Raw genomic sequence first — 22,537 nt, 5'->3', positions numbered from 1 at the left:
GTTCTAATCATGAGATGATAGACTTGGAGCTGGAAGGAAACTCGAAATCCAAGTCTGCTCATTTGCAGAAGAGAAGGCGGAGACAGAGAATGGGCATAGTCACACAGCTGGCCCATGTCTGAGGCAGGATTTGAACTCAGGTCTTCCTGACTCTGAAGTTCTAGCTTTCTATTTGCTATGCTCTATGTGACCTTGAGCAAGTGGCCTTCTTGGTGTGGGCTTTTGTTATGTTCTCTGTAAAAGAAGTGGGCTGGGCTAGAATATGCCCCCACTCCTTTTTATTTACTTATTAGAACCCTTCCCTTCCATCTTAGAGTCAATCCAAGGCAGAAGAGCGGTAAGGGCTAGGCAATGGGGGCTAAGTGATTTGCCCAGGGACACCCAGCTAGGACATGTCTGAGGTCAGATTTGAACCCGGGATCTCAGGTTTCTAGGCCTGGCTCTCCATCCATTGAGCCACCTAGCTGCCCCCTCCCCACTCCTTTCAACGCTTAGAAATCAGGGCGCCATAGAGAATAGAGTGCTGGTTTTGGAGTCGGGAAAAACTGGGTTCAAATCCTGCCTCTGACATTAGCTGTTTATAGAGTTATCTCTCCAGGCCTCAGGCCTCATCTGTTAAGTGGAGACAATAAAATCTGTAATATTAGGGTTATCGAGGCTCTTTTGTTATTGCTCAGTCGTGTCTGACTCTTTGTGATCCCATTTGGGGTTTTCTTGGCTAAGATACTGGAGGAGGGTTTGTTGTTTCTTCAGTTCATTTTAGATGAGAAAACGGAGGCAAACAGGGTTAAGTGACTTGCCCAGGGTCACACAGCTAGTAAGTCAGGTCAGATTTGTTGAGGCTCAGATGATATCATACATGTGAAGCGCTTTGCAGACTTCAGATCACTCAACTGATATCAGTTATTATTCTCTGGGGTGACCCCAAGTACTTTTATTTTACAGATAAAGAAAGGGAAAATGACAGAGCATGCTTTGGCCATATGCGCTAGACATTGGCAGAATAGGGAGCTGCTTGGTGGGGCAGGGCCAGGGGGGAACATGGGAGAGTTGGAAGGAATAAAAATGTAAGTGACAGACAGAGAAAGGGGGGAAATGGAGGGAGGACCGACAGACAGAGGAGAAAGGGAGATCGAGAGAGAAGGAGGGAAGAAAAAGAGGGGGGAAATGGAGAGAGAGGGAGACCATTTTAATGTCAGAGGCCAAAAGTACTACATATTCCTTCCATCCAACTTTACAATTTGTGGGGTGAAAATGGTACCAGAAGCAGCTACAGTTAATTTGGTGGTGTTCAGCTAGGCAGTTCAGTGGATTGAGAGCCAGGCCTAGGGGCAGGAGGTTCTGGGTTCAAATGTGGCCTCAGACACACACTTCCTGGCTGTGTGACCCTGGGCAAGTCACTTAACCCCCATTGCCTAGCCCTTAATGGCTCTTCTGCCTTGGAGCCAATACCCACCATTTATTCTAAGACTAAGGGAAGGCCTTAAAAATAAAATAAAATAAAATAAAATTTAAAAAGCTGAATTTGGTGGTACAAAGAGGTATGATGTTCCCATAGTGACTTCTAGGCTGCATTAAATTTTTACGCCCCCTCAATTTCAGTGCTCTAGGACAAAGCCCCATCACCCAGGCCTAATTAGTCTGGATAGCCTAAGACCTGGAATTCAGGAGCCCCAAAGAGGAAGCTAAGAATGTTGTTGTTGATTAGAAGGGAGAAGATGGGGCCCCGTGAGAGGGGAGGAGAGGAAAAGACAGTTGGCTGGAGAGATGCTCCTGAGAAGAGGAGGTGTAACCAATCCTTTTCCCCCTCTCTTTGTCCCCCAGAGCCCTCATCAGCAGCTGCCTGAGGACAGTGAGCTGCAGGACCAGCCGAGCCAAAGGGGAAAGGGGATGGAGCCTCGGTCCATCCCGTCCCCTTGCCAAGCTGTACACTGCCAGTAGGCTGCCGGGCTCCCCGCCTGCCCCGCCCCGCCCCCTCTGCCTCCCAGCCTCCCCCATGGACATCATCTCACTGCCCTTACTAACCTCTCCCTGTGCCCTGTGCCCTTCCCTTGGCTTCTATTTATTTTGGACTAGCTGGTAGCCTCCTGGTTTTCTCCCATTGGGTTTTTGCCCCTCCCCTTCCGCTCTTCGCCCCATCCTGTAGGTCTCCTGAAATGTCTCATGTGCTTGTATTTAGCTAGGACAGAGCGGGGAGATGTGCAGGGCCTGCTGCCCGGCCTGCGGCTCCCTCCCACCTTTGTCTTATTATTTCGTTTTTTAAATTCTACTGTCTGTCTGTCTGTCTGTCTTTCTTTTTTCTTTTTCTTTTTTTATGATAAAAAAAAGAGAGAGAGAGAGGAAGAGAGAGAGAGAGAGAAACATTTTAAAATTGTTTCTTGGTTTGTGAATGTGAAGCTCCGGGCTGCAGGGTGGGGCCAGGGTGCCCACACTGACGAGAGAACAAGTGTATATTTTGGTCTGTGGCAGCCCAGGCTCTGGCCACGCAGGGCTGGGCTGTGGGGTCAGGTGAAGCCCTGGAGATGTCTGTCTCCTGTATGATATTGTAAATACTATGAGGTGAAGCCCCCACCCCTCTCTGTATTCCTTGCCAGGGTCGGGGAGGGGCCTCACCTCACCCCACTCACTGGGCCCCTCCCTGAGCCCCTGCTCCCCACATGGTTACTGTAAGATTTTTTGTTAGGGCCTCCACTTAGACTGGGAAAGGGAGGCACCCTCTCCGTCACCCTGGAGTCCAGGGTGGGGGAAGGAGTCCTGTGGGCTCCCTGCCCCCCCCCACTGTGCCCCAATTTCACATGAAAGGGAGGAGAGGGGCTTCCCCACCTTGCCACATTGGAAAGGAATTAACTCTCCAAAGGGCCTTCCCCCACCCCGTCTGTAGGCTGGACCCTCCCGTTTCCTGCCCTGGCTCACTGTGGGGAGGTTGGGAGGTGTTGGAAGGGGTATGGGCGGGTGACCCCAGGGGCAAGCAAAGGGCTTCTCAGGGATCCCCCACCTTCTCTCCCAGCAGCCTCTCACTGGGACAGGCCATGCGGCCATCCTCCCCATGGCCGTGGTTGGGGTCTCTCTCCCTAGCCTGGTGCCCACTCCAGCACCTCCACCAGGGAGAGCGGCTGTCGTCAGGGTCTAGATTTCTGTGAACCAAAGACCTGGCTGGGGCTAGAGGGCAGAGGCTTTGACGGCTGCTCCTTCCCCCACCCCAACTCCCACCCCAGGGAGGTTGGACAGGTCCGAGGCTAGGGGCGTCCCAAGGGCCCCTCGCCCCTCAGTGTCTCCCATCTACCTTTGGAGAGTTAATTATCAGTGTGAGGTGCTTAACCTGTTAGTACTGAGAACACAAAGCAATAATCTTTGTTACTGAGACGCGCGGCTGTATGTCTTTTTTTTAAAAAAAATATTTCCTAATAAAAGAGAAGCTACATTTTATTGGTTTTTATTTTTGATTTTCTACACGTCTGAGGGGAGCCCCCGAGTGGTTCTGCCTCCCTCTCCCCATCCTTCCCCATCCCCCATCCTCTTTGTCCCCCTCTCCTCCTTAGGGCTTGGGGCTGGGGCTGGAACTGTTTTACGATCATTCCTGGTTTTTTTAAAAAGATGTTAAGTGGTGTTATGAAGCCAGTAAAGTTACCACTCTCTGGTATCTGTTCTCTCCACATCTGTAACCCTTTTTCCAAGATTTTTCAGTTTTAAATTCCTAATAAATTATTTGAAAATGGTGCTGGTCTGTGGCTCTGGTTCTTCTGTGTGACTTGGATCAGAGAGGCCTTCTTCCTCTGGGACCACCTGCTCTTCCTCTCTGCATTTCCTTCAGGGACCCGCCTCAGATCTAGAGAGGGCCTGACAGGCTTGGAGTTGAGAAGCCCCTTGGATCACTAATGCTAGCAGAGGTGCATTCATTTGAAGCTTCCTACCAAAGAGCACTCCTCCTCCTCCAGCCAGCCATCCAGCCAGCCATTTATTTACTAGGCATTTATCAAGTAGGCGCTCTGTACTCTTTGCTGTATAAAACCCCAGGGATTCATTGGATTATAGTGTTAGAGCAGGACTGTAGAGGACATCAAGTCCAACCCCATCATTTTACAGGTAAGGAAACTGAGGTAGGCGAGAGAGTTTATGTGACTTGCCCAGGGTCACACAGCTAGTACTAGTCCAAGGAGGAGTTTTGAACTGAGGGGTTCCTAACTCCAAGTTCGGTGCTCTGCCCATTCCATCACAATGAAAATAAAATAGGAGACAGCTAGGTAGCTCAGTGAATGGAGAGCCAGGCTTAGAGATGAGAGATCCTGGGTTCCAATCCAGGGTTGGGTACTTCCTAGCTGTGTGACCCTGGGCAAGTCACTTAACCCCCATTGCCTAGCCCTTACCACTCTTCTGTCTTGGAATCAGTATTGATTCCAAGATGGAAAGTGAGGGTTAAAAAAAAAGGAAGCAAAACAAAAGTTCTTCCTCTCAATAAGTTCTGTTGACTCAAGATACATGTATAACCCAGTAGAATTGCTCGTCAGCCCTGGGAAAAGGAAGGGAAAGAATATGAATTATGTAACTATGGCAAATCTTCTAAATTAAATAAATAAATAAATAATAAGGTTTGTTGACTCAAGAAGTCACATGAGATGTTTCACTACTGAAACTAAGGTAAACCGAGGCACTGAGCTCCAAACAAGTTAAATTTATTGGTAAGGCTAGTTACCAATGAACATAAGCCAGGGAATGAGAGCTAACAGATTATTTTATGGCCAGAAAGATTTTATGGCAACATCACAGATGGGGAAAGCAAATGACTGGCTGGAAAAAAGGAATGCTGGGCTCCCAACCACCCCGTCTTCCCTCTTGCTGCTATGGAAAGCTTGGTGGTGGTGGTGCCCACCTGCGTGGCTAATTGGTGCACAGTGATAAAAGGCCAGACTTTCTTGAGAGAGAGACTTGCAGACTCCCAGCATTCCCCCCGCATCCTTCAAGGAGAACATTTCTTCTCGTTGTACAAGGACGGCTAGTGCTATAGAGATCTTTGACTTCAATGACTTCTGTTTTAAACTCAGAGACAAGGAAACTTGACTTGGGCAACTCTACAAAATGGCAGCAATTGTACAGAAGAGACTCAATTGCAAAATAAAATCAATCGGATCTTCTCAAAGTGGGGAGGGATGAGAAACCCTTTCGAGCCGTGGGTTGGTGGAAGGGGTCAGAGTGCCTGGGGGTCTTCTAGATCGATCGATCGATCAATAAACATTTGTTAAGGGCCTCCTAGGTCAGGCACCGCTAAGCAGAAGGTCACTGGGTTCATGTCTACTCAGGATTCCTTCTGGCCTTGGGCTCCTCCTCGGCTAGAGGCAGCTGGAAAAGAGACTGGGCGTAGGGTTGCCATGTCAGAGCTGATAAGAGAGCCCCAGGCCCTGCAGGGAGCCAATGCCGTCTCCCTCCTGACCATGCAATTTGAACCCACTGATGGCTGAGCAAATGTTCCTGAGCCCTGGAACTCTGACACCAATTTAAGGCTCGACATTCAGATTTCCTAGATTTGGGTTCCAAGTCCACTCTCTTCATCCCTTTAGGTTAGGATTCAACAGGGAACTAGTAAAAGCGTAATACAGGAGGCAGCTATGTGGTACAGTGGATAGACAGCCAGGTTTGGAGATGGGAGGTCCTGAGTTCAAATCTGGCATCAGGCACTTCCCGGCTGTGTGATCCTGGGCAAGTCACTTGACCCCCACTGCCTAGCCCTTGCCACTCCTCTGCCTTGGAACCCATACGCAGTATTGACTCCAATACGGAAGGTGAGGGTTTAAAAAAAAATGCCAGCTACCAAGGAGGTGAGCACTCAGGGGAGGTCTGGAGAAGGACATCTGAGAAGGCATCCCTCCATTTAAAGGGGAGAGGAAGTGGACGAGCAGAGGCTCCCTGACTTGCTCAGGGTCCCACTGGTGGTCAGCAGAATAATCAGAAGTGCAACTGGGTCTGTTTGTTCAAATCTGGACTCGCACACTTACTAGCTCTATGATGTCGGGCAAGTCACTTAATCTGTTTGCCTCAGTTTCTTCAACTGTAAAATGGAGATAACAGTACCAACATGTAGGGTTTTCAGGATCAAATGAGATCATATTTGTAAAAAGTGTCTGGCCTATAGTAAGCACTATATAAATGCCTATTCCCTTCCTTTTCTCCCAGTTGAGATTTGAACTCAAGCCTTCGGATCCCAAATTCGGACTATAAATTCACTATACCGCCTCTCCACTAATTATTAAATATTGATATTAATAACAGTAATAGCAACATGATACTGTGCAGATTTACAGATATTTGGGGGAACAGAACATCCCAGAACCTCCACGTTGGAAGGAATCTCTAAGCCTGTCAAAGCTTATCTAGAAGTAGGAAATATCTCAACAGAAAGCTATCTAAATAAAACATAAATATAAATATTGTTCTTAGGAGTCACTAGCTACGTCAAGTCCCTGAAGCTGTGACCTTGCAGGGGTGTGGGGAACTCGCCATCTGGTAGGGCTAACAAGCCTGCCCTTAGCTGTTCTTTCCATTGAAGACTTCGTCCTTCCCAGGGTGGGAGAGACCAATTGCCACACACCTGTGTTTGGTCTGTCTAGGGCCACGCACAGGGCACCCACGAGCACGTCTGAGGGTTCATCTGGACAAAATCTCGGAGGAGAAGCTGGAGGCATCCCTACCTCCCACCCTCTCGGGATGTTCCATTATTCAGCTGACCAGAGAAAGCCTGACCTTTTGGGGCTCCTGGACCCAAACCCTGGCTCCGCTACTTACTCACTATGTGACCTTGAGCAAGTCATTTCCCCTCCTGAGCTTCCCTTTCCTCATCTGACGATCCTTTTTGGCACTGCCTACTTGCTAAGATCCTAGAGGCCTGGGTCTAGGACCTACCTTGGTGCTGGGTGACGGGATTGCAACCCCGAGGCCGGCCGGCCCCGTTCCCTTCTTTTATACTTGAGAAAACTTGAGCCACAAGGAGATCAGAACGGAGAAGAGTGCTTTCCATTTCAGCCTCAGACCTGCCAGAAGTAAAGAGGCATTTCTGGCTTAGAGAAAAGGCCTACTTTGCAGAGTTCCCCCATGAACTCTGAGGTCTCTGGACCCCAAAGCGATCAGAGGTGATGTTTTTTGGGATCTTGAAGAAGAAAAGCCCAATATGTAAAAATAAAGTTTGGGACTAAACTATAGAATTGCTGCCTAGTCACTTGTCTCATCCCTTTCTGGGCCATTCCACTGAAATCGTCAGAAAGTAAATGTCTTAAAAAAAACCAAACCAACTAAAATCCCACCTTCCACAGGAAGCCTTCCCTAATGGCTCTTAGGCCTCTTGCCTTCCCTTTATCAATAATTTCCTATTTATCTTATATATAACTTACTTTGTATATTTGGCTTGCATGTCGTCTCCTCCCATTAGGTTGTAAGCTTCTTGAGGGCAAGGACTATCTTTTGCCTCTTTTTGTAACCCCAAAGGACTTAGCACAGTGCCTGATACATAGTAGGCACTTAATAAATGTTTATTGATTGAGTCAGAAAGACTCGAGTTCAAATCCAGCCTCAAACCCCTGCTGGCTGTGTGACCCCTGGGTAAGTCCCTTTTTGACCACTGACTGCCTCAGTTCCCACATTTAATAAAAAAATGATAATACCTATATCCTGGAACTATTAAGAGAACTGAATGAGGTAATATTTATAAAGGGCTTTCTGAACCTAATTTTCAATATCTAGTCCTGAAAGGAACCCCAGATCTGGGTCATCGAGTTCAATGCTTTCATTTTACAGAGGAAGGATATGAGGCTGAAAGCCAATGTGACTTGTCTGTGTTCACAAAAGGTCAGAGACCTACTAGGGCTGGAAGGGACCTCCAAGGCCATATACCAGAAGCCACCCCAGAACCATCCCTTCCTTTGCTAGAAGTGAGGGAGAAGCCCGCTGCCTCCCAAGGTGGCCCATTCCACTATGGGAGTTGGAACAACTCTTAGGAAGCTGTCCCCCCCTCTCCTACTTGCCCCCCCCCAGCTTAAATATTATCATGATTCCACAGAACAGGGGTAGAGGCAGGACCTCAGATTTGGAACCAGAAACACGAATACTGCCCCTTCCTATTTCACTTCCTACGCCTATGACATTAGTCAAGTCATGTCTCTTTTTGGGACCTCTGAAGTGCATCCTAGTCTTGAATTCTATGAAAAAGGGTTTCCTGGAACAGGGGAAAGGAGGATTTAAGGCCCATGTATTCTTCCAGGGCCAGGGAGAAGAGTAGTATCCTGACACCCCCACAAAGTTGGCTGATGGTCTGGCATCATAGGAATTTTCCCTGGCTGCTCTCTAAAAGGAATGGGGTGTCCAGACAAGCCCTGGTTGCTTCAGAAGGATTCCTTGGCCCCTTGAGCATTCCCTCCTCCTACAAGCACTTGTAGGATCATAAGACTCAGAGCTTAGAAGTCATCCAAACTGAGAAAACATTTTGTAACAAAACCTCTGACAAAGGTCTAATTTCTCAAATTTATAAGGAACTAAGTCAATTGTATAAGAAATCCCAACTGACAAATATTCAAGGGATATGAATAGGCAGTTTTCAGATGAAGAAATCAAAACTATCAACAATCACATAAAAAAGTGTTCTAAATCCGTCCTAATTAGAGAAATGCAAATTAAAACAATGCTGAGGTACCACTTCACACCTAGCAGATTGGCTAACATGACAACAAAAGAAAGTAATAAATGTTGGAGGGGATGTGGCAAAATTGACACGAACGCATTGCTGGTGGAGTTGTGAGGCAATTTCGAATTATGCTCAAAGGGCTTTAAAAGACTGCCTGCCCTTTGATCCAGCCACACCACTGCTGGGTTTATACCCCAAAGAGATCATAAGGAAAAATGTTTGTACAAAAATATTCATAGCCATGTTCTTTGTGGTAGCAAAAAATTGGAAAATGAGGGAGTGTCCATGGATTGGAGAATGGCTAAACAAATTGTGGTATATGCTGGTGATGGAATAATACTATTGTGCTGTAAAGAATGATGAACTGGAGGAATTCCATGTGAACTGGGAGAACCTCCATGAACCGACACAGAGTGAAATGAACAGAACCAGGAGAACATTGTACACAGAAAGTGAAACATTGTGGAATGATCTAAGGTAATTAACTTTACTACTAGCAATGCAATGATCCAGGACAATCACGAGGGACTTACGAGAAAGATGCTCTCCATATCCAGAGAAAGAACTGTGGGAGTAGAAACACAGAAGGAAAACATATGACATCATTTATCGCATGTATTTATGGATATATGATTTGGGATTTTGGCTTTAAAAGATCACTCTATAGCAAAAATGAGTAATATGGAAATAGGTATCAAGTGATACCATTTGTACAACCCAGTGGAATTGCTTGTTGGCTCTGGGAGTGGGGAGGGTAGAGGGGAGGGAAAGAAAATGAAACATGGAAACATGGAAAATATTTTTTAAATAAAAAATGTTTTAAAAGTCTTCCAATTCTTGTGGGGAAACTGAGGTACAAAGAGAGGAAATTACCTATGCCCAAGGCTCTTTTCTCCTCTCTGTCTTCATTCTTCAGTTGAGCTCAGTTTCTAGCTCTCAAGTCCTGAGGTAAACTGAGGGAACCTTCCTCTTTGACCAAGGCTGAGATCAGGGGGCTCACAGTCCAGCCTGGATTCTGAACCCCTGCTCTGGGTGTTTCATCTCACCCCCTCCCCCTTGTTCCAAGGGCAGAGAGAGCTGTGGTAAAAGTGGCCTTCAGGCAATGTCTTCCCCCGGAGTTCCTTGGGGATCCTGAGGTCTTTTCCCTGAATGTGATGAGTGGGGGCTGGGGCGACTTCAAATCTGGCCTTGTTTCCTAACTTAAGGGGTTTTAAGGAGCCAAGGCCTGGCCCAGAGCCTCTGACCAGCCTGCCACCATCTCCTTATGGAAAAGAGGGTCGACAGTCCTATAAGTGTCAAGGGCGATGGACGGTGAGGGGCTGTACAGATGCTACGCTGTATATTTCGTGTATGTCATTACCTTCTCCAAAATTACTTGGCATTTACTTGGCTTCCATTTAAAAGCTTTTACCCTGAATTTGAAAAACGCCAAACAAAATGGAGCATTTCCATCTATAGAATACAACGGGAAGAATGTACATGACATTTAGGTCTCAATTTGTAGCTTGCTTTCATTTCATTTCATTTTTTTTTTTTTGTACTTAAATTTGGATTAGTGGATACTATTTGTCCTTAGAGCCAGGAAAACCTGAGTTCAAGTTCTGATACGGTACCTGCTGTATGAACCTGGACAAGTCACATACACTCTTGGAGGTGCTCCTCCGGCTGAGAGGCAGGGGTAAAGGTGGTTCCCTCTCCATTGAAATCCGTAGGTCCGATCCCCATCTCTATCCCTAGAGTGTATTCCTGTACCTGTGGGCACACACACACACACACACACACACACACACACACACACACACACACACACACTCACACGTTCGTCACAGGTATGGATCAGGGTTTGCCACTGCTGATTGCACGTCTAATTTTTTTTTTTCCACAAGCCTCGCCTAGACTTTTGCCGTGTTTCCCAGAAGGACCAGTCAAGGCCAAAAAGAAAGAGCTGGCAGAGAAGAGAACAAACACTAGATTCTTATCGCTGGGGTGTGGGACAGCTATAAGAGGGCTGCCTCCATGGCAGTCTGGTCTTTACTTTTGCTCATTTTCTTTGAGAACAAAATGAATCTCATCCTCTTGGCAGTCCTCCTGGCAGGTAAGGTATTTTGTCTGACCCCCCCCCCGGGGCACCCTGGGGCCCTGTCTGAAGCCAGGGCTGGAATTCTGGGGCGAGGGGAGAGGGGAGGCTGAAGGGTATGCAATCTGGAGAGAAGGCACCCAGGTCACACGCCGCCTCTTGACGCTGGTTTGGGATGAATTACTGAGCCTTGGAGCCTGGACCTTCATCGGCTCAGAGACTTCAGAGGGGCATTTAAGCGAGCACCCCATTTGACAGAGGAGGCAACTGAGGGCTAGAGAAAACGAACCACCTTCCCGGGGCCATGCAGGTAGTGAGTGGCAGTTCTGATATCTGAACTTCAGACCTCTGATTCAAATTTACTAGATGATCAGTTCCAAGTCCTTCCACAAATCTACTGGTTTTTTTTTTTAATTTATTAAAAACCCTCATCTTGGAATCAATACTGTGTATGGGTTACCAGGCAGAAGAGCGGTAAGGGTAGGCAATGGGGGTCAAGTGACTTGCCCAGGGTCACACAGCTGGGAAATGTCTGAGGCCAAATTTGAACCCAGGACCTCCCGTCTCTAGGCCTGGCTCTCCATCCACTGAGCCACCCAGCTGCCCCGACACAAATCTACTGATGATTCCTGCCTTGATCATATATATATACTCTCTTTTACCTTGGAAACGTCACTTACCCTTCCTCTATGGACTTCCTATTCCTTCCCTGTGAGATGCTGGATTCAAATGGCCTTGAAGGTCTCTTTCAGTTCTAAATCTGAGGCCATTCCAGACCAAGGATGGGGGTTAAACTTAGTTCTAAATTTGAGACTGGCATCTTGGAGGTCTTAGTGGCCAGAGTGCTGGACGCTGGACAAGAAGAGGTGAGTTAGAATCCTGCCTCCGATACTTACTAGCTGTATGACCCTGGGCAAGTCATTAAACCCTTCTGCCCACCTCAGTTTCTCACTGGTAAAAGGTGGATTATAATAGTAGCACCTACTTTGTGGAGTTGTTATGGGGGATCACATAATATTTAAAGTGCTTTGCAAACCTTAAGGGTTATGTAATTGCTAGTTATTATTGTTAGTGTTATTATTATTATGGCAGCTAGATGGTACAGTAGAAAGAGGGTTGGGCCTGGAGTCAGAAAGACCTGAGTTCAAATCTGGCCTCAGACACCTCCTAGTTGTGTGACCCTGAACAAGTCACTTTACCCTGTTTGCCTCAGCTTCCTCATCTGTCAGATGAGTTAGAGAAGGAACTGGCAAACCGCTCTCGTATCTTTGCCCAAAAAAGCCCAAATGGGGACGTGAAGAATCAGGCGCGACGACTAAAATGACTAAATTTTTTTAAAAAATTACATTTTTTGGGTCATGCTTTAAAAGTTTAGCAAGTTGTGTTGAGACAGCTTGTGGTTTGGTGGAAAGAAGTTCTGAGCCCAAATCTGGCCTTACACACTTACTGGCCATACGACCTTGGGCAAGCCCCTTTACCCAGTCTCCTTTGGTTTCCTCTTTTATAAAATGATATTGTAAAGGAAAGGTCAAACCGCTCTAGTATCTCTGCCAAGAAAACCCCCAGTGGGGTCACAACGTTGGCTATAACTGAAAAATGACTGAACCACCTAGTGGATAGTGAGCCAGCCTAAGACAACTTTGGGTTTCCTAAGTCAGCCTGCTTGTGTGACCCTGCATAAGTCACTTGATCTCATGGTGCCCCAGGCAGTTCTATTGATGCTGGGAATTGTGGGGTGAGTCAGAGGGGTAAAAAGGCACTGTCCTAAAGGCTGGGGCTACCTAAGAAGCAAAGGCAGGTTCTGCCCCCAAGGAACTCCTAATCAAAGGGGGAAAAACAAGCCGCAAACATACATATATACAAGAAGGAAATAATTAACCAGGAAAGCACTGGAGTAAAGAGGGGCTGGGAAAGGCTGCCAGCAAAGGGGGTTTCCCAGACTGTGTGCTCCCAAGTCTCTGAAAATTCTTAGGAAGCCCCCAGCATGTGAGGATGGGCAGCTGAGCTCCTGAGTTCAAATTCAGTCTCAGATACCTCCTAGCTATATGACCCTGGGCAAGTCACTTAACCCTGCTGGACTCAGTTTCCTCATCTGTAAAATGAGCTGGAGAAGGCCAACCACTCTAACGGCTCTGCCAGGAAAACCTCAAATGGGGCCAGGAAGTCAGATGTGACAGAAATGACAGCTGGCAGCAAGCATCAGGTTGGGACACTCTAGAAGGCTGAAGGGTCCCTCCTTCCCAGGAGAAACCTCAGGAGTTTTCTGGGGAAATAGAGTTGTTATTGTTTCTTCCTCATTTTCAAAGAGGAGCAGCTCCTTAGCTGACACACTGAATGGATGGGCCAGGTGAAAACAAGACTGCCATGTTTTTCTTATCCGAACTGAGACCCCCAGTGAGTCACTTCTGGGCTTCAGGTTCTTTTCAGTGTCAAAAGAGGGCGATGGACTAGATGATCTCTAAAATGTCTTTCATCTTTAAATTGATAAATTTATGGACATACCATCAGTGACCCGGGATAAGTCACTTCCCTAGGCATCTGTAAAAAATAGTAATAAGAGCATGTATAGAGCAATTTAAAAGTTTGCAAAGAATTTTACAAATATCTGATCCTCACAACAATTCTAGGAAGTAGACTATTATTTTATTAACATCCCTTTTACAGATGAGAAAACTGAGGCAAAAAGAGTTAAGCGGCTTTGAACTCAGGTCCACAAAAAAGTAATTTTCTTTAAGTGTAGACCTAACCATATGACTCCCCTACTCAACCAAATCAGTGGCTCCCCAATTATTTCCTCTAGGATAAAGCAAACTCCTCTGTTTAGATTCTAAAGCCATTTACCACCGTTTCCTGCCCTCACTGGATGTCACTTTCCTTCCTGTACTCTCTGATGCATCTAACACTGGCCTTTTCTCTGGTCCTCACACAACACGCCATTTCCCATCTCCAAGCTTTTGCATTAGCTGTCCTCAATCCCTGGGACATAGTTCTTCCTAGAAAAACAAATGAAACAAACCATAAATGAATTTCCAAAAGGGGGGAAAAAAGCAGAATTGGATGGCTAGGAACAAGCAAAGCTTCCCTTAAAACAATGAGCAATGTTTGTGTAAAGCCAAGAGCCAGCATCATCTGTAATAGTTCCAGAAATGCTAGCTGTAACAATAAGGCAAGAAAAAGAAATGGAAGGAAAGAAGAAACAAAATTACTGCTTTTTACAGAGTATATGAGAGTTTACTAAGAGAACCCTAGAGAGCCTACTAAACTATTTAAAGCAATTAGCAACTTTGTCAGTGTTGCAGAAAATAAAGCAAACCCACACAAACTGTTGTCGGCACATCCGTGTATATATATATTACCAGTAAATCCAGCAGGAAGAGATGGAGAGAGAAATTCCCTTTAAAATAACTACTGATCGATACAGATCCAAGCAGACTATCTTCCACATTCATTTGTGCATGATTTTATTTGGGGGTATTTGTTTTACATGAGGGTACTCTTACAACAAAGACCAAAATGGAAGTAACTTTTACACAATAATAACCCAGATCAAATTGCTGACCATCTCCAAGTGGGAGGAGGAAAGAGAGAGGGAGACAATTTGGATCTTATAATTTCAGGATGTGTATGTTGAAAATTGTTATACATGTAATTGAGGAAATAAAATATTTTTCAATAAAACATGAAAAAATAAAATAACTACTAATAGGGGCAGCTAGATGGCTCAGTGGAGAGCAACCAGTCCTGGAGACAGCCCTGAAGACAGGAGATATGGGATTCAAATCCAACCTCAGACACTTCCTAGCTGTGTGACCCTGGGCAAGTCACTTAACCCCCATTGCCTAGGCCTTACCACTTTTCTGCCTTGGGACCAAGACACGGTATTGATTCTAAGACAAGAGATAGGAATTGTAAAAGTAAATAACTACAGATAATATAAAACACTTAGGAGTCTATCTTATACACAAGAACTATATAAACTATCAGTTTGTCAGTCAGTAAAAACTTATTAGATTATAAGTTTCTTGAGGGCAGTAACTCTCTTTTGCCTTTTTTTGCATCTTTAGCCTGAAACATAATACTCATTTAATCAGTATTTATTGACTGATGACTGGCTGAAATTGAAGAAGCATGGAAGAAATTACCCACCAGATTTATATATAAGTTAAGAGATCATGACTAAATAAGAGAGAAAAGTTCACAGGGATTAAAATGCAGAATTTTGATTACGTAAGAGTGACAGTTTTGCAAAAACAAAATCAATATGGCTAAAACTAAAAGAGAGGCAAGAAATTAGAGGGAATACTTGGCAGCAAGTTTTTCTGATAAAAGTCTCATTTCTAAGAACTATGTAAGATCCAGGACAATTGTGTGGGACTTGGGACAAAGAATGCTGTCCACCTCCAGAGAAAGAACCGTTAGAGTCAGAATGCAGATGAAAGCGTATGATTGGGTTTATGTTTTCGGGTTTTGGTTTTATAAGATTACTCACTTACAAAAATGAATAATATGGAAAAATTAAGAAATAAAAATTTAAAAATTAAGTGTAAGAGTGTGTGTGTGTGTGTGTGTGTGTGTGTGTGTGTGTGTGTGTGTTTTGGATTGGGGCAGCTGAGTAGATAGAGTACCAGGCCTGGAACGAAGAGGACCTGGATTCAAATCTGGCTACAAATTACTTCCTAGCAGGATGACTCTGGGCAAGTCACTTAATCCCCATTTGCCTAGCCTTTGTGTTTCTATCTTAGAGTTGTTATTACGTCAGAAGGTAAGGGCATATATATATATACACATATATATATACATATACACATATATATATATACATATATATATATAATTGATTCAAATTTGTAAGAATAAGAGCCATTCCCTAGAGGATAAATGGTCAAAAGATATAATTAGGCAGTTTGCACTGGGAGAAATCCAAGCTATAAATAACCATATGAAAAAATGCTTAAATCACTAAAAATTGGAAAAATGCAAATTAAAACAACTCTTCAGGGTCTACCCTCAAACCCCTGAGCTTGGCAGTACTGCCACAAAAGGAAATGGAGGATTTGTGAGAAAATAGGTACATTAATGCACTGTTGGTTGAACTATAAACTAGTCTGGCCATTCTGGAGGGCAACTGGAATTCTACCTTAAAAACTATTAAAATCTGCATCCCTTCTGACCCAGCTACTAGGTCTATACTCTAAAGAGATGAAAGAAAGGAAAAAAGGACTCAACCATGCAAAAACCCCTTGACACAATGACCAATCACAATTTCAAAGAATTCAGAATGAAACCGACTTGCCCTCCCCCTGCCCCAGAACGGATTGAGGCACATGTGTATTTTACGTGGCCGATGTGGGAATTTGTCTTGCTTAAATGGATTATTTTGTTTTGTTTTTTAAGCCCTTATCTTAGAATCAATACTAAGTGGTAAAGGCTAGGCAATGGGGGTCATCCAGCTAGGAAGTGTCTGAGGCCAGATTTGAACCCAGGAACTTCTGTTTCTACGCCTGGCTCTTTATCCACTGAGCCACTCAGATGCCCCTTGATTGTCTGTATTTGTAAAGGATTTTCCTCCTCCCTGGCTTTCCCATAAGGGAGAAAGAGGTCAGCTAGGTGGCTCAGTGGGAGGTCCTGGGTTCAACACTGGCCTCGGATACTTCTTAGTTGTATGATTCTAGGCAAGTCACTCAACACCCATTTCTTAGCCTTTACCGCTTTTTTTGCCTTGTAACTAATATACAGTATTCATTCTAAGACAGAAGGTAAGGGTTATTAAAAATAAACAAATAGGGGGCAGCTGGGTGGCTCAGTGGATGGAGAGCCAGGCCTAGAGACGGGAGGCCCTGGGTTCAAATTTGACCTCGGATACTTCCTGGCTGTGTGACCCTGGGCAAGTCACTTGACCCCCATTGCCTACCCTTACCACTCTTCTGCCTTGGAGCCAATACACAGTATTGACTCCAGGATGGAAGGTAAGGGTTATTAAAAATAAAAATAAAAGAGGGAAGGAAATGTGGGAAAGAGAGAATATGGAATTGAAAATAAAATTTAACTTAAAAAATAATAGTAGATAAGTAGATAAAAGCTATATGATGGTAGTCTAAATAGTGAGCCAAGCGCATTTCTTTTGTCCTAGAGGCAATACGTTGTCGCTGGAGATTTCTTTTTAAGTTTAGACGTGTTCTGGTCAGATGCGCCTTACAGGTGGTCAGCTCTGGTAGTCAGAGCTGGGATGCTGCTGCCTCCAGATGTCCTAGTTCAAATGGGCCCTTTAGCTGTGTGACCTGGGCCAGGCCCAACCTAGCAAAGCCCAGTCAGAACCATGTTTTGAAATGCACAAAATAAAATACAGAATATGGGATTTCAAAGGCAACCCATCCTGTTAAAATATGCATTAAATGGCCTTTTTTTTTAAACCAAGAAGTTCATGGATACCCAGTTCTAAAGCCCTTTAATGGTCTTTGGGGTTGCTATATCTCAGCTCTGAATCTCATGATCTCATGGGCTAAGTCCACAGCCTTGGCCTCACTCCCAGCCCCAGAATGACTTATGCCCGTGTCTCCCCCTCCTCAGTGGGCGCCACGGTCAGTGATGCCAGCCCCCGATCCGTGCTGCAGTTCCGAAACATGATCAAGTGTGTCATCCCTGAAAGTGACCCCCTGAAGGACTACAACAATTATGGCTGCTACTGTGGCCTGGGAGGGTACGGCACCCCCGTGGACGAATTCGACCAGTGAGTAACCAGGGGAAGAAAGGGAGGGTGGCTGGGCTGCGGGTCTGGGTCCCAGGCCCAGAGTCAAGTTAGTTAAATAAACGAGAGTCACAGGTTGGAGTTGGACTAAGCCCACCTTGAGTCTCCATTTCAGCTCTGAGAGTTTGTCTTTTTTTTCTTTTCTTTCTTAATGCCTGCTCAGGGAGAGTGGTGGGGCAGCTCTAGGCCTGGGCTTGGAGTCAGACAGACCTGGGTTTGAATCCCTTCTCAGACAATTACAAGTTGGGTGACCCTGGTCAGTCAAAGCTCCCTTAGTCTAAGTTTCCTCACATGTAAAATTAAGATAATGAGTAGGCCCAGACCAGTTCATGACTGGGCTGACCATTAGGGGAGGAGTGGGCCAATAGGCCAGTTATTTGATCAATGAGCCCTTCGGGAGCTTACATTCCAACAGAGGGGAGAACTGACCCTCGGTTGTTAGGTCCCCATTTGTGATCTCCCCCAAAATGCTGAGAACTGCCGTCTTCCCAATCTGTCTTTCTCTGTCCCGTTGCCACTGCCAATGGCTACTGGTTGAGCCAGAGCCCTGGCTGGGCAAAGGGTCTCAGATTTTAGCTGCAGAAGAAATAGAGAAAGAATCTGGTGGGGGGGTAGGGGAGGGAGAAGCTAAGTCTGGAGAAAATGCCCTTCCAGGCTCCTGGGGCCTTAGAGGCTAGAGCAGGGGTCGGCAAGCTTTTTGGCCGTGAGAGTCATAAACGCCACATTTTTTAAAATGTAATTTCGTGGGAGCCGTGCAGTGCTCACAGTGCCGCTCCTGTAACAGCACCTGAAAAAAAATGGACTTTATGGCTCCTGCAGAAAGAGCCATATCTGGCCCTCAAAAGAGCCAGATATGGCTCAAGAGCCATACGTTGCCGACCCCTGGGCTAGGGCAAGGGCCTATGAAGGGAGGCCACCTGTGTGGTGGCCTACCAGGGGCAACAGGGCACCTTCAGCTCACATCTGTGGCTCCTGGCTTGGCACTGATCATTCTCTTTCCCCTTCAGGTGCTGTCAGGTACACGATAACTGCTATTCTCAAGCCAAGAAGCTATCTAGTTGCAAGTTCCTCCTGGACAACCCCTACACCAAGCATTACTCCTACAGCTGTTCTGGCAATGAGATTACCTGCAGCAGTAAGTGTACCACAGCCTCGCCATCCCCTGAGGCCTGTAGCCCTGCCATGGCTGCTGGGAAAGTCCCATCTCCCAGACTGAGAGGGTGGGATTTGGTGTCCTCTAAGGTCTCTCCCAGCCCTGACATTCTGTAATCACAAGTCTGTGGCATTAATCTAGGTACATTCTAATTGCCTAGAAGAGCACAGCGCTCCCTCTGACAGGGCGGGCGGTCAGGCTTCTTTCCATCTTCCCCAATTTAGGCAAAAACAACGAGTGCAAAGCCTTCATCTGCAACTGTGATCGCACTGCTGCCAACTGCTTTTCCAAGGCCAAGTACAACCCAGAGAACAAGAACCTGGACACCAAGAAATACTGCAAGACCGACTAGCAACACTAGGCTCGCTGCCCCCCAACCTCCATTCCTCTGAGCCTTCATTAAAGCATTTTCTTGAAAGGCTGGGCTTTCGTTTTGTCTTCCTTCCTCTTGGAGACTCAGACACAGAAATTGTGTTCAACAAACTCTTTGTTACCTACCAGCGAGGCTTCGGTGTGTCCTAAAATCTAGAGTGGGCCATAGTTGGGAAGATGGTTAACACTGAAATCACACAGTGTGGTAGGGAGAGCACAAGCCTTAGGAGCCTAAGCTGAGTTAAGGCTTAGAGTTGAGTCTTGGGTTTTCCATCTTGGAAAAGTTAGTTGGATAAATGAATGAAAAAAAATTTACTCTTGGCCTCAGTTCTGAGTCTCCGTCTTTTTGGACTCTACGACTCGACCTCTGTGGAGTTTTTTTGCCAAAGATACTAGAGTGGTTTGCCATTTTTTCCTCCAGTTTATTTTACATTGGAAGAAACGGAGGCAAACAAGGTTAAGTGACTTGCCCAAGGTTACACAGCAAATATCTGAGGCTGGATTTGAACTCAAGTCTTCCTACTCCCAGAACTGCCCGTTTTAGGGCCATAATAGCTCTCCAATCAGTCCCCACCACTTTCTTTCTGGTTCTGATCACCTCTAGGTTATATTGTTGTCATAGCCTTCTAACTGGTCTCCTTGCCTCCAATTTAGTCCCCTCTGATCATCCATCCTCTTTACAGCTATCCCAGTCTTCCTTAACTCTGTCACTCTGTTGGCCAAAACCTTCCCCCTGGCGTTCCCGACCAATAGCAAAATAGCTCCAATTTACCTTTTGAGGTCCATTTCACACTTCCCTTTATGAACTCTTTGTTCCCTTCAAACTGGACTTGAGTCAACCAGCATTTTGGAAAAAACCTTTATTGGGGGAAGCTGGGTAGCTCAGTGGATTGAGAGCCAGGCCTAAAGACAGGAGGTCCTGGGTTCAAATCTGGCCTCAGACACTTCCCAGCTGTGTGACCCTGGACAAGTCACTTGACCTCCATTGTCTAGCCCTGACCACTCTTCTGCCTTGGAACCAATACACAGTATTGATTCCAAGATGGAAGATGAGGGTTTTTAAAAAAACAAACAAAAAACTCTTACCTTCAGTCTCAGAATCAAAAGAGTGGTAAGGGCTACTTAGTGGGGGTCAAATGACTTCCCCAGGGTCTCATAGCTAAGAAGTGTCTGAGGCCACATTTAAAGCCAGGATCTCCCACCACCCAGCATTTGGGAAGCTTCTACTGTGTGCCAGGCACTGTGCTAAGTGCAGGGGGTAGAAAGAAAAGCAAAACACAGTTATTGCACTCATTGGGGTTCCTAGTCCAATGCAAGAGACAACATGCCAACAAGCTATTTACAGCATGACCTTAAGCTAGTCACCTCACCTCTAGAACTCAGTCAGCTCTAGCATCTTTAGATGGAAGGGGACAGACTATCAGGTGTTCTCAGAGGGCCCTTCCAGCTCTAATCAAATGTTTAAATGATCCACTCTCCTGCTTGAACCTTTTACTGTGCCAGACACTGCGATAGATGCTGGAGGATGAAAGGCAAAAATGGAACAGCAGCCCCTCAAAGGATTTATAGTCTGAGAACAACACAGGCTCACTGAACTACATACAAAACCATATACTACGTTCACTCAAGATAATTTCCTAGATGAGAGGCCTGAGCTTCTGTGGGGTAGTCAGGAAAGATTTCCCATAAGAAATAGTACTTGTTGGTTCAGTGGATTGAGAGCCAGGCCTAGAGACCCTGGGTTCTCAGAGTCTCAGATGCTTCCTAGCTGTATGACCCTGGGTAAGTCACTTAATCCCCATTGCCTTGTCTTTATTACTTTTCTGCCTTGGAAGCAGTACAGGATATTGACAGTAGTACAAAACTTCTAGAAGGTAAGGGGGAGAAGAAAAAAAAAAGAAACAGCCCTTGAACTGAGCTTAGGAGAAAGCTAGAAATTCTAAGAAGCAGCAATCACAATTATACCAGGCTTTAGAGATGGATGGCCCATATAAAGTCAAGGAAAAGGGAAAAAGAATTTCATGTGTTGGGAAATATCATGAGGACAATTTATCTGGGCTCAAGGCTAGTTTTTTAAAAAAAAATTTTTTAATTTTATTTTTAGCTCCAAATTCTCTTCCTCCCTCCACCCTTTCTTCTACCCATTGCGAAGGCAAGAAATATATACCAACCATATCATGGAAAATATTTCTACTTTAGCCATGTTGTGTGTGTGTGTGTGTGTGTGTGTGTGTGTGTGTGTGTGTGTGAATAAAAATAAAGAGAAAAAATATGCTTTGATCTGTGCTCAACATTTGGTCTCTACTTGGAGGTGGATAGCATTTTTCATCATAAATCCTTTGGGATTATCAGTTTGTTCTACTAATCAGTTGCTATTTCTGTTTATATTGTTATCCTGGTTCTGCTCACTTCACTTTGCATCAGTTCATACAAGTCTTCCCAGGTATTTCTGAACCCGTTCTCCTCATTATTTATTAGAACACAATAGTATTCCATCACAATCATATACCATGACTTGTTTAGTCATTTCCCCAACTGATGGGCATCCCCTCAGTTTCTAATCCTTTACCACTGGGGGAAAAGAAAGCTGCTGCAAATATTTTTATACATATGAATTGGACTCCTTTTAATTTGATCTCTTTGAGATAGACCTGGGGCAAAAGCTATGCCCATTTGTAGGTAAGAAAGAAAGATTGTAATGTCTGGATAGGCAGTCTAAAGTCAGATTGATAAAGAAATACCAAAGGCCAAGTAAAAATGTGCATTTCATTCTGGGAGCAAAGGGGAGCTATTGAAGCTTCTAGACCAAGGGAGTGACTCAATACTTGATCCTCCTAATGGCTTAGCATTTCTCTCCCTCCCACCTACCCTGCCCCCAAGAAAAATACTGAATCCTCGTGAGGATCATTCAATCAAGCAACATAAATCCCCAAAACAGCAGTCCAAAATGCAACAACCTCGTAAAGAAAAGCAGCTTTGTTGGCATCTGCCACTTATTGGCTACCTCAGTAATCCCCAAGATTGGTGTGAAGAGCCAACCAGTTCATTTACTTTGTGAACCTTAAAAGTGCTATATAAATACTAATTGCTTGGGGTGGAGGGAAATGACCTTAACTACTTACTTGGCACCCAGTGTGCTATTTTCCAGTAGACTAGGCAGCCTAGTAAAGGGGCAGAGCTTGCCCAGTCAGCAGGCAGGGGGTAGCCACGTGGCGATATTTACCTTACTGCACCACGTGATCTCTCTTGGAGCTCCCCATCCTCTGGTGGTGGACTAGACCTCTGGGAGGCGATTGGTTCGCTCGCCCTCACTTGCCCACGGACGACTCTTCCTATTGGCAAACCATTTCCCCAAGTCTCCCTAGCGCTCTGCTTTTACTCCCCAGGTAGGAACGCCACGTGACCCTGGGCCCTCAATGACATCCTGGGAGGAGGGAGGGCAAGCATGAGTAATGCGCAGGCGCAGGTCGAAGTTGCACGCGCACGACAGAGAGAGGGTGAGCGCCCCCTACCGAGCTGGCGCCCAGG

General features: G+C 45.6%; 1 protein-coding gene across 1 annotated transcript; it reads left to right on the top strand.

The window, feature by feature from the left end:
- Positions 1 to 10,708: 10,708 nt before the first annotated feature.
- Positions 10,709 to 19,011, top strand: PLA2G1B (phospholipase A2 group IB). Its single transcript, XM_044658838.1, has 4 exons — positions 10,709 to 10,757; positions 17,307 to 17,466; positions 18,492 to 18,619; positions 18,862 to 19,011. Exons 1-4 carry the CDS (start codon positions 10,724 to 10,726, stop codon positions 18,987 to 18,989), a joined length of 450 nt encoding a protein of 149 aa, XP_044514773.1. The 5' UTR covers positions 10,709 to 10,723; the 3' UTR covers positions 18,990 to 19,011.
- The last annotated feature ends 3,526 nt before the right edge of the window (positions 19,012 to 22,537 follow it).

Source organism: Gracilinanus agilis, chromosome 1 (assembly GCF_016433145.1).
Source record: "Gracilinanus agilis isolate LMUSP501 chromosome 1, AgileGrace, whole genome shotgun sequence".
Lineage (NCBI taxonomy): Eukaryota > Metazoa > Chordata > Mammalia > Didelphimorphia > Didelphidae > Gracilinanus > Gracilinanus agilis.
This window is presented reverse-complemented; position numbering and strand designations above follow the sequence as displayed.

Excerpts from the sequence above, each read along its gene's own strand:
- PLA2G1B (XM_044658838.1), top strand. The coding sequence starts at position 10,724 with ATGAATCTCATCCTCTTGGCAGTCCTCCTGGCAG. Across the intron at positions 10,758-17,306 it reads CTTGGCAGTCCTCCTGGCAG|TGGGCGCCACGGTCAGTGAT; the intron begins GTAAGGTATTTT and ends CCCCCTCCTCAG. Across the intron at positions 17,467-18,491 it reads CCCGTGGACGAATTCGACCA|GTGCTGTCAGGTACACGATA; the intron begins GTGAGTAACCAG and ends TTTCCCCTTCAG.